The 16,447-nt window shown below is 40.9% G+C and overlaps 2 protein-coding genes across 3 annotated transcripts; both read left to right on the top strand.

Moving 5' to 3' along the window:
• Positions 1 to 7,272: 7,272 nt before the first annotated feature.
• On the top strand, positions 7,273 to 7,775 carry LOC115676220 (two-component response regulator 24-like). The gene is made up of 2 exons (XM_030599100.2): positions 7,273 to 7,503; positions 7,599 to 7,775. The coding sequence occupies exons 1-2, from the start codon at positions 7,273 to 7,275 to the stop codon at positions 7,773 to 7,775; spliced, it is 408 nt and encodes a 135-aa protein (XP_030454960.1).
• Positions 7,776 to 12,054: 4,279 nt separating this feature from the next.
• LOC115675978 (transcription factor PIF1-like) lies at positions 12,055 to 16,041 on the top strand. 2 transcript variants are annotated; one of them, XM_056309060.1, is made up of 9 exons: positions 12,055 to 12,304; positions 12,434 to 12,511; positions 12,606 to 13,308; positions 13,517 to 13,618; positions 13,709 to 13,774; positions 13,909 to 13,974; positions 14,530 to 14,898; positions 15,262 to 15,359; positions 15,907 to 16,041. In XM_056309060.1, exons 2-7 carry the CDS (start codon positions 12,456 to 12,458, stop codon positions 14,896 to 14,898), a joined length of 1,362 nt encoding a protein of 453 aa, XP_056165035.1. In that variant the 5' UTR covers positions 12,055 to 12,304; positions 12,434 to 12,455; the 3' UTR covers positions 15,262 to 15,359; positions 15,907 to 16,041. The 2 variants fall into 2 exon arrangements, with proteins under 2 accessions (XP_056165035.1, XP_056165057.1); XM_056309082.1 differs by having other exon boundaries at positions 15,473 to 16,000.
• Positions 16,042 to 16,447: the final 406 nt, after the last annotated feature.

The raw sequence follows: 16,447 nt of genomic DNA, 5'->3' as shown, positions 1-16,447 counted from the left end.
ATCGCAGATTGAATGCATCAGCGGACATGTGGTTTCTGTCCATTTCTGGCTGAATTCAACATTCATTTCGACTCGAAAAAGCCGCTTCATAATGAGTATAACCCAGGAGTGGAAACTATCCAATTCTTGGATTTCATGATATCGAACAAAATCCAAGTGATTTCATGATGTCCGGTTGTCTTCCTCGCTTTTATTTCAACCCTCCGCACAGAGGCCTTTATATAGGATTCCCATTTGTTTGACAGCGACAACCTCTCTAGTACATTACAACCACTGAAGTACATATCAAGAGGTTTAAAGCCCAGAAGAGAGAAAAAGATCCGGTACATAAATACATAGAAAGGGAATGCCGAAAAGTCAATCTCACGGAGTCCCTAGCCTGAATGGTGAGGTCACTGTGCTCGTGGTTGACGACAACAAGGTGAGCCAAATGATTCACCACCAGCTCCTGAACATCCTCGGAATTGAGAACCATGTTGTTGGAAATGGGAAAGAAGCGGTTGAGATTCACTCCTCGGGAAAGAAATTCGACCTCATTCTCATGGATAGGGACATGCCTGTTTTGAATGGCATAGAGGTACTGTCGACTTTCCTACGACTAAGAGCTAGATAAAGCCTAAGTTTTAAGCAAGAGCCATTAATTTTTTGGACAGTTAGGGAGATTTTTATTTTCGACTTTTAACAGGCGACAAGAAAACTGCGAGATATGGGCATTAGGAGCACGATCGCTGGTGTTTCGTCTCACTCATTGTCGAAAGAGAGGCAAGAATTCATTGAAGCAGGTCTTGATGACTATCACGAGAAGCCTTTGACGGTTGCTAAGCTCCTCTCTGTTGTCAGCAAGATCAAGTACAAGGCGTTAAACCTCGTGGCATTACTGATCAATCATTGTTCCTTTGAGATGCTACTGTTGTTAGATAGAATCTTCTGCATGAGAAATTGTAGCATTTTTTTCCTCTTATTTGGCTCAATGAAGAATTTTATGAGTCTTGCTGAAGTTTTCTTCTTTACTCTGTCTCTCCTGCTAAGATAGCATGATCCAGACTAAATCAAATGCTAGGGATATTAAAGCATTGCACTAACAATTCATCTACCAAGTGCGCAGCTGCAATTTTAAATAAGTTTTAGTAGGCATTATAGATATTTTCGTGCAATTTCCTGGAAAACTAGACAAAAAACGATGATGTCCCTTTGTGAGAATTGCTCATCGGACACCTGTTGCTAGACAAGTTTTCCTTTCTGGCGAAACTTAATATATCACCTTCTGGTTGGTCAAGCACTGTAATAGCAAAAGAAGAGCGCTCGACGAATTTTTTTCTCTTTCTGATGGAAAATTGAATAGTAGAATGGCACAGGACAATGAGCTCAAAGTTCTCCCATGTTGTGATGAGTATTGGCGGCAAAGAAATGACAAGTGTGGGAGTCCACAGCTGCATCGAGCAGCCGCTGCACCTATAAACTTTGGCTGCGATCCTGGTCCAGATTGACAACCAGCGGAACCGTTAATAGGTGTCTAATGAGCAATTCTGGGGCTCCACAGTCCTTAGTGTCTCTGAACTTGCGTATTGAGAGTCAGTCTCAATAATAAGCATAGATATAGTTAAGACACCCTTATGCATCAGTGTCCATGTCAGTTTAAGAAGTAAGGATTCCCCTCTGTTACATCTCTCCATTTCTATCTGATTCCAACTTTATATTGCCGTTCCAAACACTGCTTTTTGTTAATTCGCCCGCGAAGTTGGTACCTACAGACTTACCTTTCATTCACCAAGTGCACTTAAGTTGGACTGGAACAGCTGCGTTCTTATTAATTTCATGCAGATATTACAGATCTTTCATGCAACTTCCTGGAAAAATAGAGTATCCGTTTTGTCAAAACTCGACATATCACACCTTGTTTGGTCAGGTAGGGAGATTAAGGAGCGCCCGATGAACTTTGTTGAGCTCAATGTTCCTGCATGTTCTGTGCTCAAGGAAAAGATTTCTTTTCATCGCGCATAGCCAGCACGAGTACTGGAACAGTTGAACGGCCTCATTGCAAATTTACTTGAAATCAATCCCCATCAACATTAACAACTCAAGGAAATAGGACTCACCTTGTACTCTTTGCCTGCTATATATTTATGTTTCAGTTGTATACTTCATACATGACACGTGAGATAACGTACCGACATATCCTCTCTATTTCCGATCAGATACCTTCAGATGCACAATATATATTTCTAGGAGCTCGGTGTATTGTTCAATTCTACGGATTTGAACCCGAAATGCAAGTTTCCATCTGATCGCGACCCTTGAGATTAACGCCTCGTGCTTGTATCTGAAATATGGAGAAGTTACTGTAACTCAGCATATTGCTGATATTACTAGGACTAAGCCAATTATAGATCAGAACCCATCTGGTTCTGTATGATAGGTGAGATGTGATAAGCAGTTTTACTTGCAACTAAAATACCCTTCTTAACATTTCAAAGAAGAAAATTTGGATTATTTTTTTAATAAAATGTCGTTAGAAGATGCTTGAAAAAGGCTCATTACTTAAAACTGTTTCACCTGAATAGACCAGTGCTGATTACTTTCGCCTGAATAAATGCAATATTTAAGCTAGATTTTCGTTTTGTTGGTGATTGAGTAAATCCTTTTCTCGTCAATTTGTGAATTAAGTAAAAGAATGGAGGCTAAGTCTTGGAAAATTTTAGCCAATAATTAGGCTGTCTATGCAGTTCGAAAATTTAGCTGAAACTAAATCTACTAGAGAATCTATTCACGCAAGATTAAAGTTTTAACAATAGGTTGTTCATTTCATATGTATTTAATGAAGAAAAGATTTCCAAAATGCAATCATGAAATGTCATTTCCTTCTATCAAATTCTTCATCCAGAAAAAGAAAGACATTCTTTCAAGAATCATATTTTTCATCTGTTAAACATGCACTCTCTGCACCCGGTTCCAATATAAATTCCAGGATATGAAAGATGCCTGACTAGACATTAATGCATTTCAAATGTCTTCATTTTAAGGTTGACCTCACAACATAATAATGCGAAAATTTGAATCGGTTTTGTAAGAGCTTTATGGATGGTAACTTTGCAACTGCTACATACCGCAGCGATGCCGTAATTTAGTTTAGAGTGACATTATGTCATCTAAACATTTTTATTTCCGAGCAGTGGAGTTAACATCCTTCGACATTCACTAATGCAGTCGTAGGAGATTAAATTCTTATGGATCTCATATAATCTAACTAAGGTCGGACCTCTTAGGAATTTTCTCTAATTTTACATGTGGTTTTTGATATTTGTTTCCGAACTATACAGAAGCACCGATATCTTGAGGAATTTATTGGGATCGATCGAAAGCAAGTGTAGGAATATCTTAATGAACCCACAAGTCTAGAATATTCTGATGTGGTGGGGCAAAAAGGAAAACTGCAAAGACAGATGGCTCTTTTTCTGTCTATATTAGAAAATCTGATCATTTATTTCTTTGAAAGGTAACATATCATGTATGTACTTGAAAACGATACCCTGCACATGTAAACATTTCTAAAGGTATATTAAAAAGTAGCCTCTGAAGAACAACTCTGGTGTACGTTTCCATTCAAAAAAGTAGGGAACTCAATGTCGAATCGATGTTCATAGAAAGAGGGATCACTAAGAGGATGTCAGTGCAGATTTTATGCATCAACCGAAGTGATTTCTGTCCATTTCTGGCTGAATTCGACATTCATTGCTCAACAAGAAGAAGCCGCTTCTTAATGAGTATGACCAGAAATGGAAAAGATCCAATTCATGGATTTCATGATATCTTACAAAATCCAAGCGATTTCATCGTATCTGGTTCTCTTCCTCACTAATTAATCTCAACCGACCTTACACAGGGGCCTTTTTATAGACCTCTAATTTGTTTGATATTGACAAACTCATTAGTCATTACAACCACTGCAGTACGCGGAGTTAATCCTGAGGTCCAATACAGTGGTACATAGAAAGGGAATGCCGACAAGTCAATTGCACGGTGTCTCTAGCCCAAAGAGCGAGGTCACTGCGCTCGTGGTCGATGACGACAAGGTTAGCCAAATGATTCACCACAAGCTCCTGAACATCCTTGGAATCGAGAACGATGTTGTCGTGAATGGGAAAGAAGCGGTTGACATCCACCTGTCTGGGAAGAAATTCAACCTCATTCTCATGGACAGGGACATGCCCGTCATGAATGGCATAGAGGTACTATTGACTTTCCTATGATCTAACTAAGAGCTAAAGAAAACCTAAGCTTGAAGCAAGGAAAAAGCCATTGGAAATTTTATGTTTTGGTTTTTGACAGGCAACAAAGAAACTGCGAGATATGGGCATTAGGAGCACCATTGCAGGCGTTTCGTCTCACTCATCCTCAAAAGAAAAACAAGAATTTATTGAAGCTGGTCTTGATGTCTATCATGAGAAGCCTTTGTCAGTTGCTAAGCTCCTCTCTGTTGTCAGTAACATGGAGCAGAAGGGATAGCGTGAACTTGCGCAGCATTACCAAATCAACCGTCGTTCCTTTGAGATGTTAATGATGTCAGATTGTATGTACTGCATAGAAAAGTGTAGCATTTTTTTCCATTCTCATATGGTTCAGTGAAGAATTTTATAGGCATGCTGAAGTTTTCCTTTTTTGCTCTGCCTCTCCTGTAAGAGAGCATGATCATGACTCATCACATGCTAAGGCTTTGTACAAAAACTTATAACAAATCTTAAACAGATGTTCAAATAAGTTGAAACCAGATACAAAGTGGTTAGCTCATTTGAATGACCAATGTCTACGAACTTATCAGATTGCTTAGTCAATAAGTCTTGCTAAATTTAAGGTTCTTCCATCACAGTAGTTCTTTTATAAGTGACATGATGTCGGTTCTTCACATGATTGTGCAAGAAAATGAGACTTGATTTGATTACGGACTCATAATTTTATAGTGTACTTATATGACGGATTTGACACAACCAATGAGCTGTGGACATGTGTCCTTGGTCGCCCGGTGGGAATAGAGCCGGCGCCCTACAGGTTACCCCATTGGCAGTACTAACCCGATCAGATGCATCAGGATGACCCCGTTGGCGTGGCACCAGTTGAAACCCTCGTCTTAAGTTGATCCCATTGGAGGGGGTGGCAGTCTAACCTCCACCCAAAAGCCGGGCGCCTATTGGTCCACTACAGTGGCCTAACTGTCGCCCCAACCCATCTGACAGGTCAACGTGACGCGTGTCTTTTCTACCCATAAGGGGTATATACCCATCTAAAAGGTAAGTCCACCTGTAAATACATCTCGCCATGCCCAGGCACGCATAAGCCAGTTCTGTCCTCTAAATACTGAGTCTATTCCTCCCGTTCTTTGCACTTCCCGACTTAAGTATCGGAAGGCCAATCCGGGTCACACGGCATGCCTTAACCTGTTATCTGTGGGTGCATGTCGAATCCTCGATCAGAGCCTGGGCTGCCTTCAAAAGGACCAGATTGAACTTCAACATGCATGAGATTCAAAAAGAAACTTCACCGTGTACGACGATACTTCTTGCAAAGACGAGTGTCCCAAGCATTTTATTTTCTAAAAATTAAAAGCAAGATTTATGATGTCCATACGTTATATGTACACCAGGATCTGTCATTACAAATCTCCTCGGAATTTGATTCTATTATTGATAACAGCCAACTCAAGTTGGATGTGGTTTCAGTGGTGTTGATTATTTTGTGTTCATTTAATTGTAATGATGCATTAGGAGGCTCTGTGTTGTAGACACCCCAATGTTCTTTTGTTGGTGATTAACTTAATCCTTTTCGCTGCAATTGTGAGTTTAGTATAGGAAAGGAGGCTAACTATGGAAGTTCAGCGCATAATTAACCTGTCTGATCCAGTACATAAACTTTGCGGGAACAAAATCCAACAGAAAATCTATTCATGTAAGATTAGAGTCTTAACTATAGGCTGTTCATTTCTTAAGCATCGAATGGAGAAAAAGTTTCCATAATGCATTGAGGAATTGTGGCTTCCTTTTAATTTTTCTCTCATCAAGAAAAAGAAAGGCATTCCTTCAGAGGTCAAATTCTTCTGCTGTCAGCCTGACACACAAGTTATCTGCACCTGGTTCTCAAATTAATTACAGGATATGGAAGATGAGCGACTTAGATGAAAAGTTTCTATTTCCAATGTCTTGAATTCATTGTGTCTTCACATTTCAGTTGCTTGCTTTCTAATATAAGCTCAGGCTCTAGTTTCACCTGGCAATGAAACGGCATGCAAAAATTTTGATTTGGCTCGTATAACGTTTGCGAATGGTGCTTGTGGAACTGCTATTTGTTGCAGCAATGTCGTTATTTAAGTTAACCATGACCTTCAGTCATCTACAATCTTCTATATTTGTGCAGTAGACGGTAGAGTTAACATCCTTTGACATTCACTTATGCAACTATTTCACTTATGCAACTATTAGAGATTTCTTTCTTGTAGATCTTATATCACCTAAGCACCGTCAGACCTCAGAAATTTTCTTCAATTTTACATTTGGCTTCTGATATTTGTTTCCAAACCATACAGAAGCAACGAAATCTCGAGGTTTATATTGTAGATTTGAGACAAGCATGAAATGTCACACAGAAAATAAAGTTGCAAGCCTTACACATGGATGTAGTGAGGAAAAAAACGATCCGAAAAGAAAGATGACTCCTTTTTCTATGTCTATATTACCAAATCTGATCATGATTTTCTTTGAAAAGTAATAATAGATCGTGTATGAATTTGAAAACAATATGCCGCACATGTAAACATTTAAAAAGTCATATGATAAAGTTGCCTCTAAAAGAAGAACGCGGTGTCTATTTTTATTAGAAAAAGTAGGAAAACTGATGTCACATTGATAAGTTCATAGAAAGAGGGATCACAGGACGTCGCCAGTGCAGATTGAATGTGTCAGCTGAAGTGCGATTTCTAACCATTTGCAGCCAAATTCGACATCCATTCCACAACATGAAAAAGCCGCAATATCCGCTTCTGTGGCTATTAACCAGAAATGGAAAAGATCCGATTCATATCCAACGAAATCCAAGTGATTTCATGATATCCAACGAAATCCAAGTGATTTCATCATATCTGGTTATCTAATTTCAACCACCTCACACACAGGTCTATTTATAGGACTCCCATTTGTTTGTCAGTAACAGACTCACCAGCCATTACGACCACTGAAGTATATAAACATAGTCCTGAGGTTCAAAACCTGGAAAAGAGAAGAAAACCGAATGTCGACAAGTCAAGCACTCAGCGTCACTAGCCTGAAGGGCGAGGTCACTGCGCTCGTGGTCGACGACGATAAGGTGAGCCAAGTGATTCACCACCATCTCCTGAACATCCTCGGAATCGAGAACCATGTTGTCGGCAATGGGAAAGAAGCGGTTGAGATCCACCTATCAGGGAAGAAATTCAACCTCATTCTCATGGACAGGGACATGCCTGTCATGAATGGCATAGAGGTACTATTAACTTTTCCTATGATGTAAGAGCTAAGCAAACTAAGCTTGAAACCAAGCAAGAGCCATTGGACATTTTACGTTGTGGGTTTTGACAGGCGACGAAGAAACTGAGAGATATGGGCATTAGGAGCACAATTGCTGGTGTTTCATCTCACTCAGTATCACAAGAGAGGCAAGCATTCATCGAAGCAGGTCTTGATGACTATCATGAGAAGCCTTTGTCAGTTGCTAAACTCCTCTCTGTTGTCAGCAAAATCATGCACAAGGCATAGCATGAACTCTCACCGCGTTACCGATAAATCATTGTTACTTTGAGAGTTACTGGATGATGTGGTTTGAATGTACTGCATAATAAAGAGTAGCAATTTTGTTTTCATTTGGTTCAAGAACTAATTTATCAGTCGTGCTGTAAGTTTCTCTTATTTGCACTGTTTCTCCTGGTTAAGAGAGCATGATCATCACTTATGTAATGCTAGGGATATTCAAAAGAGACTTACAATTCTATGAACATGCAATGACACTCATTGCACATGAATCACTCGTCAGAACATCTCCCATCCAATACGAGACTCGAGATGTCATGGGATAATAGGTAGCGAACGAAACCTTCATAAAGAAGAATGATACGTAGCTAAAATCTTAACAGCGACTTTTTAAAATAGCAATTTCAGTCTTTTCTCCTGCGTAATCATTGATATTCAAGAAAAGAAAAACTTCCCATTTGAGTTTGTCCCTTATAAAACTTGTCCTGAATCGAATTTTAAAAAGAATTATGAAATTATGCAACGAGTATATAAAAGTCAGTACAGGCACGGTTTAACATAGACACCCTTTTTTTTTGGGAATCTGATACTAGCAATCCCACCATAAATTAATTATTTTTTGCTTTTGTTTTCTGAACAAAAATATAATATTTTATTAGGGGATTCTAAAATTATATATCTATTCTTCTTCTGATGGGACCACTTGCTAGGTCTGATATTTTTTTATTAATTAAAGGGTCCTAATAATGTCCGGCAAGTCCACATTTGAAGCTAACTTCTAATAATTAATTGGACACTAATAACAACAATAACAATAATATTAATAATAATTGAATTGACTCCTAGATTGGTCCTAAGTAAGACATTAAACTGCTTCATCTGAAATTTCGCACGAATCTCGACATCCCTTAAACGTAAAATATATAAGAAATAGAGCCGGGTACTAGGCTCAATAAAGATTCAATCAACTTGGGGTGCTAGGTGTGCGGACACCGGCATTTATCAGCCCGTCAAGTATATGTACTTGGAAAAGTGAAGCGGTCCTAACTGGAAGCTTTGCTTTTCATACTGTGGTGAGATACATCTCAGTAACCACCGTCAAAGATTCACGGCAAGCCTGGGTTGCCTAATGACTCTTAGATATTTGTGGCCTGTCACTTTCTATCAGCATCACTTCTTTTTTGGGACTTTGTCTTTGTGCGCCAAATGAGTGGAATGTTGTCCGCAAACACTTAGATTGTGTTCGTTTGCGGTAGAATATTTTTTCAGAAAATATTTTTCGCGTTTTTCGATGTTCGGGGGTGAAAAATATTTTTCGTGGAAAACATTTTTCTTCCTCACCCCAAATCCTTCATTGTTTTGAGGAAAATGATTTTCTCTTTTCACAAAGAGGAAGTCATTTTCCCCAAAATTGAAGGTAAAATTGCCCATGAGAGGGAAAATAGTTTCCCATGGGAGAGGAAGTTGATCGCCGGTCACCACCGTTGGCTGGCCGCGGTCTTGGCCGCCGCCGCCCCGCCGCCGCCCGACCGCCGCCGGTCGCCGGCGAAGCCGCCGCCGCCGGCGCCGCCGCTCGCGCCGCGCCGCCGCCGCCGCCGCCCGCCGCCGCCGCCCGCCACGGTGCGCGGTGAAAAATATTTTCCGAAACTTTTTCATATTGGTCGCCGAACACCGAAAAATTATGTTCCGGGAAAATATTTTCCAGGAGAATGACTTCCGGGAAAATATTTTCCAAAAAGAGAATATTTTCCGCCAAATGAACGGAGCCTTAATGGCCAATTGTCAACGTTTGTCCCCGACATGCAACGCTTGGCATATGCGTAGATCTTCTTCATATACGGACAGTCGACATCTCTTTGGAGTCTCTTCTTGGCGTGGAGTTATTTCCGCACATATCTTCATCCGATCGAAACCATCGGTGACAGGTCAAACCCGAATGGAATTTCAAAGAACGTTCGGAAATTCACATCCCCATATTACCGGATCAAACGGATCGATAACCATTTACCCACTATCTCGATTTCCCGCATCGCGTATAATTCATATTTTGAAAACCTAACTTTCAATATATCATATCGACGAGTGTCTTTAGGTACCCTTAAAGCGTACTTACTAACAAAATCATCCCATAAAACTTTCTTAATCGGGTGCTTAACTTCGGTCGTCTTTGGACACGTGTCGATGGAATCCACCATGAACTCAACGACAAAATATAATGGCATTTTATCATGCAAGTGCAAGTGAGGGTTGATGGTCCAAAAGGAGGCGCATGGAGGATAGAGGGACGGATAGACCTTATCCCCAACTTGTCATCCAAGCAGGCATTTGTCACGACCCAGCAGCACCAAACCAAACCAAAGCCAGCTGCTACAAAACCAGCCAACAGAAATCTCTCTCTAAAGAGAAATCAATAAACGACGTCGTTCAATGGATGATGCGATGGACGTAGTCGAAACGCCTCTTGGTGAAATCTAATACCGCGTTGTCGAGTTAATTTTAGCAACAATGGCATCCCCAAAAGTCATAGTAGAAAGTATAAATGTTGCTAACAATTTGTCGAAGCAAGGTACCACAACATTCAAATGTCCGATGAGGGAGTGCCATTTCAATTCATGAGCTTCTTGTCTATCGATAATTTGTCACAGACTTATGTTACCGATTTGTTGCGAAGTAGTGCAATTCCTAATTTTGAGATAAAATATGAAAATTGCTTTGTCGATTTACAATAAAATGACGAAATATCTTCCATGGCTTTCGATTGAGGTTCTTTATATCCTTTTCGATTATGGACATTATTCCTCTGCTCATGATTGGACAAATCATGTCTTTAATTAGTAGGTTACAAATTATGGACACCGCCCTCATGCAAATGTAACTAAGTATAAAACATTAACGATATTCAATCAGAAGACTAACATGATGAAGTTTCTTCCAATGAGGAAGGGACAAGAAAATGGTCCCATCATTTTCACGTATTTTTAAGTGATTGGTGAGATACTATAATTTAATGATAAATACAGTTAAAATGTCATTATGCATGAACAAATTATCTATGGGCATGCTCGTAGCCCGTGCGCGCGGGGCAAATGGGTAAGTCTGTTGAGAAAGAAAAAAATGGGTGGTTCTACAAGGTAATAGTGTCAATTATTTATTTATTTTTTTGGCTTTTTATGATTTAATATAAGTATAATTTAAGATACCCAATAAGTAAGATAAAACCCAATTTTTTCCTTAAATTTATTTAGACCCAACGTGCGTGCTGCGCGCCACATACACGTTTTATTGCGCCAGTATTGCTCATTAAACCTTCTCAAATAATGAACGATTCTCTCGTTAAATAGATGTTGTAATTATTTTCTTATTTCTTGTTTCGTAGTTGTCTAACCACGTTTGGATTGTCAAATCACGGTGCAAATTCGACGAGGTTGGTTTTCACTTTTCAGTACAATACGAGGGAAATAGCCCATGAATTTATTTAAATTTAGGGTTAATATCGTGAAAAATCCTAAATTGATACACTTGTGACAATTTTATTTCGAACTAATTTTTTTATCACCAAAAACCCCAAACTGGTACACCTGTGACAAATTTATCCTGAACTATTTTTTTTTACCACCAAAAATCCAACATTGGTACACTTATGACAATTTTAATCAGAACTAATTTTTTGACCACCAAAAACCCAAAACTGGTACATCTGTGATAATTTTACGCCCAATTAATTTTTTTGCCACTAAAAACCTCAAACTGGTACATTTGTGACAAATTTACCCTCCGTTAGTGTCCGTTAAATTGGATTAATATCATGAAAAATCACAAATTAGTAAACTTGTGACAAATAGAGGGGTAAAACCCCAAACTGGTACACCCGTCAACTATCTCGTGTCATCAAACTTAGCAATTTGACAGTAAAATTTAACAGAAACTAACGGAAGATAAATTTGTCACAGGTGTTCCACTTTGGAGTTAGTTTATGATAAAATTATCACATGTGTACCAGTGTAGAGTTTTTTGTGGTAAAAAAAATAGTTCGAGATAAAATTATCACAGGTGTACCAGTTTGGAGATTTTTGTAATCAAAAAAATAATTTGAGGTAAATTTATCACAGATGTATCAGTTTAGAATTTTTTTGTAGTATTAACCCTTAGATTTATCCAGGCTATTATCATAACTTTAGTTTCGAAATAATGAAGACAGAAAGATACCAAAAACAAATACAAAAAAAAAAAAAAAAGATATGTCTGTAGATGGAAAAGACACAGAATAGAGAAAACTCGAAGGAAGAGAGAACAGAAGAGTATAGTGGTACGGATGTTTCGGCCGTACCCAGTAATACCAAATCTGGATACTGCGTGCGTAAAAACAAGCTGAAAGAGTTGCCATTTATAGCTCGCGAGCTTCAATTCTCTTCTCTTCATCCCCACTTCCAACTTCACCGGTATCTTACACACTACAGAGACTCCATCTCCATCTCCATCTCCATCTCCATCTCGTACGCACGTACCCAAAGAGACGGCTTCGGTTCTTGCTGTGCGAGGTATGGGTCGCCGTCACGTCTCTCTCTCTCTGTGTCTCTGTGTCTCTCTGTTTTTCCAATCTTTGTGTCCAACTCGCTTTCACTCGCGCTGGAAGTCGCGGAGTCCCATCACTGTCTCGCCATTTGCAGTTGCAGGTAACACGGAGAGACGATGAGCGTGCTCGTCCCCGACGGCGGCGAGGACTTCTCGGTACCCTTCTCAACGAGGTTAGCCATGAGAGCAAGATGGGTTCTCTTCTTGGTTCTTTCTTTCCATCTGGATTGGAAGAGAACTGAAGGGTGCTTGGTTATGAATTCGCAGGGTCGAAGATGAGATCATGGAGCTGCTCTGGGAAGACGGGCGGCTCGTCGTTCAGAGCCTCGTCGTTCAGAACCAGAGGCCGGCCAAGGCGCGAGCCGGGACCGGGGCGGGCGGCGGAGGGTCCCGCGAGGGGGAACGCCAGCGACACCGTCGCCCCTTCATCCAGGAAGACGAGGTGGACTCGTGGCTACAGTACCCCTTCGACATCTTCGACGGCGGCGGCTTCGGCTCCGACCTCCCGTGCTCGCCCACGCCCTGCGTCACTTCGATCTCCGACGCCGATTGCGACTTCGGAACCGCCGATTCCCGCGAGGTTACGAGCGAGAACGGCGCGTCGGAGGGCTCCGCGCTCGTTCCGAAGGCAGCGACGGGGGAATTGAGTCCGCCGGTCTCGAATGAGCTGACTGCGGCGGAGCCGAACGGGACTGCACCTCCCGCGAGCTCGGGAGGCGTGAGAGGTGACATGAGGCGGGAGAGGGCTAGCGGCGCGGCGGTGGATGCTCCGACAGGCGGCGGCGGCGGCGTCGGTGAGGAGGGGGTGGCTCGTGATGAGACGATGGTGACGTCACGGCCAGTCGGGTCCACCACAACCGGCACAGGGCGGCTAGCTCCGGCGGGGGCGGCATCACAGCTGGGTATGCAGAGGGAGAAGAGGAAGCGCGAAGGGAGAGAGGCAGGGGACGTTGAGTGGCTCCGTGACGAGGTACTTGCGAGTCTCGTTTAGATATTCGGTCTTCTTGGCCAGAGATCATATTAGATTTTTGAACGTAGTGGTAAAGTCACGACACTTTTAATTTTTACTTCTTGGTTGGCCAGAAACACCAGCATGTTTCAAGGGTGTTTTCCATGCCTAGGATGTTTTCTCCTTCGAATATTCATCTTTTTTGTGGTTGTGTTCCATGCTTTTGCAGAAGGACGTCCGTTTTAAATCTGCTAATGCAAAGGAGCGAGCTGCTAAATCAACCCCTGCAAAAAGATCTCGTCGTGCAAATGTCCACAATCTGTCGGAGAGGGTCTGTGCTACTGCCCCTTTTAGATAATGATGGCAGCTGTTTCTTTCGAGTCTCTAGTTTGCTTGACATGTGTATTTGATTCATCTGCAGAGACGCAGAGACAGAATCAGTAGCAAGATGAGGGCCTTGCAAGAACTTATTCCTCAGTGCACCAAGGTTGTTGTGTTACACAGATCAGTTCTTATCTAAGATTTTTGTATGTTCAACTACCATTTCTGATGGTGATGCTTGTGTTCCCTCTCTGTGGTGAGCATTTTGCTGATACAAATTTACCTCTCCCTGTTTTTCAGGCTGATAAAGCGTCATTGCTGGATGAAGCAATCGAGTACTTGAAGTCGCTTCAATTGCAAGTGCAGGTAGAGTCTCCACAATTGCTTTTTAGATGGTCCTGCTATCTAACTATGAACTAAATAAGCTGCATGTGGACATTTCTTCTGAAGAAGCTCGTGGTATCTCCCTCACTGCATAAAGTTTAGACCAGAGATACTTGTGCTGGTAGAATTACCTCAGAGAAACAAATGGGTACAGTCATTAAGCATTGTCTTGCAAAATTGATGTAGGGTACTATTCATTTAGTACATGATGCTCAAATGTAAGAAGTAAAAGGGGCTAACACAAGTCTGTTCAGCGTGGATTCTTCTTTTAAATTCCTCTCTTAAGTGCGCATTCTACATCCATCTTTTTGAATTTTTAAATCATTCTTAGGGGCCTGGTATATTGATCCTATTAGACTGAGCCTGAGCTCATCTCAAATAAATTATTCAATACTTTCCGGACTAGAACACACTTGTTAATCTTTGAAATACTGTCTTGAATGGAGTAGATTTTTCATTTGTGCGAAGCTTAGTTTACAACACTGCATCATCATTTTTGAGCCTGATACTGACTTCACAAACAAATAATTCTTTCAGATGATGTCCATGGGGTGCGGTGTGGTCCCTGTAGTATTTCCTGGTGCACAAGCCTACATGCCATGCATGAACATGGGCACTACGACGGATGCAGGCATGAATCGCCCCATGATGCTATTTCCTAACATCTTGACTAGTTCGATGATGCAACCGTCAACTTATGGTGCTCACTTGGGCCCTGGGTTCCCTGTTTCAACCTTTAGCATGCAGCAAGAAACTCCTAGTCAATTCAGAACACCATCACCTAGTCACTTGGATCCAACATTAAGCTCACAGATGATTCATAATCTGAGCCATCAATTTCCTGCAAATTCCAGTTCCTTTCAGCAGCAGTTTGGCCTTTATTATATGCAACGACCACCACAATAGGTACTTTCTCAGTCCCTCAATGATTGGAATTTATATGCAATGCGGGAATAAACTGTCTCCCGTTATCATGTTACAATACTTTCTTTGCTTCAAAGAGGAAGTCATCATTCTGATTTGCTTATTTATTCTAAATGTCTTCAGTAAAGCAAAATGTTTTATAAGAAAAACCAATAGCAGCGGCCTCTTGAAGGTGGAGAACATACTTCTTGCTACTTGTTTCACTGTAGCATTTATTCAGTCTTGAGAGCACGTACTACTGAGGCTGAACTGTTATAAGAATGCATATTAGCTTTTGGTTGTCTACGCTTATATTAAGTTAATGCGCTCGGGAATTTGATTGTATTTGGTTGCTGTTCTTCTCAGATTGACATAGACAGTCGCATATCAAAGAGAACAGGACCGAGTTATGATCCAGCCTGGTGGTGCCAAGCCAAAGTAGGAGCGGAGGAGGTCAGTATCAGGTCAGCTAACTCAATCTTCTTTCCCAATCAACTTCAAATGTTTGGACCAGTTTGTAGTTCTGAGTTTAGAAAGTTTGTTCTCGGATCAAACTCCATAAAGGATCATTGATCAGAGCCTGCATTGTGAAGTTGTGAACTGTGATTATCATGTCGGTGCATGCTGCTGATCCACAAGTTGAAAAACTCTATTTTTCATGAGTAATTACTTAGAAGGAGAAGAATAGAGGTCAAAGTGAGTTTATTTGAGGCAAAGTGAGTTGCTTGCGGATTTATCGATATCAATACATTGGGGGTGCTTTTTTTTTTCATTGTGGGATTGATAAGGGCTGATATCGTCTCTGAAACATTAGAACAATGCTCTGCTCTTACTTCTATAGTAGGTGCCTGATTAGGAGAAAGGAGGCCTTCCTCAATTGATTAGTTCTCTGTCGTTTCTTGGTGTAGTTATAAAGTCAATTGAACTCGGCATCAATAACGTGTCCGTCGTTTTTTGCAATCTTCGATTCGACCCGAGTCACTGAATTTAAAATTTTGTGCCTCCTTATAGGCTCGGCGCCATTAAGCTCGGCTATCCATGCATTCTCACCTCATGTTGACGGTGAAAGACCGGCCCAAAGGAGATTCCTGGCTAATTCAGCTAACTGTTGTGTACGATCAATGAAATATAGTTCAGTGTTCTCTCGTACGATCAATGATAATATAAGTTCAGTGCTCTCTCTCTCTCTCTCTCTCTCTCTCTCTCTCTCTCTCTCTCTCTCTCATGCATAAAGCAGAGGGTCATGAGCACAATTGTCTCTACCTTTAATTTCCTTGTCATGTACTTTTCTGTCCAAAGTCAACAAAGGAGCCTTCGCAACCTTTTATCGATTCACTTCGATCCATATTCTTAAAGGTATCTCATTGTCGACTTTGAAAGGTATCTCATTGTCGACTTTTCGGTGAAACGGTTAGTATGTCAAACTGAACTCAGTGTGTTATGCCAAAGGAAAATAAATCATATCTATGTAGTTTGACACCACAAAACGATTGACTATTTAAATCGACGAGTAGCAAGCTCAGTTGATGAGAGCAAAACTTAGTCAAAGCAG

This window comes from Syzygium oleosum, unplaced genomic scaffold (genome assembly GCF_021117445.2).
Source record: "Syzygium oleosum isolate NSW1041296 unplaced genomic scaffold, Sole_v2.1 Sole_v2.01, whole genome shotgun sequence".
NCBI lineage: Eukaryota > Viridiplantae > Streptophyta > Magnoliopsida > Myrtales > Myrtaceae > Syzygium > Syzygium oleosum.
This window is presented reverse-complemented; position numbering and strand designations above follow the sequence as displayed.

What these genes read in the sequence shown, in the direction of transcription:
- LOC115676220 (XM_030599100.2), top strand. Translation starts at nt 7,273, where the DNA reads ATGTCGACAAGTCAAGCACTCAGCGTCACTAGCCTGAAGGGCGAGGTC. An exon ending in CTGTCATGAATGGCATAGAG is followed by an intron (nt 7,504 to 7,598) that starts GTACTATTAACT and finishes GGGTTTTGACAG; the next exon opens with GCGACGAAGAAACTGAGAGA.
- LOC115675978 (XM_056309060.1), top strand. Translation starts at nt 12,456, where the DNA reads ATGAGCGTGCTCGTCCCCGACGGCGGCGAGGACTTCTCGGTACCCTTC. An exon ending in TCGGTACCCTTCTCAACGAG is followed by an intron (nt 12,512 to 12,605) that starts GTTAGCCATGAG and finishes ATGAATTCGCAG; the next exon opens with GGTCGAAGATGAGATCATGG. An exon ending in CGCTTCAATTGCAAGTGCAG is followed by an intron (nt 13,975 to 14,529) that starts GTAGAGTCTCCA and finishes TAATTCTTTCAG; the next exon opens with ATGATGTCCATGGGGTGCGG.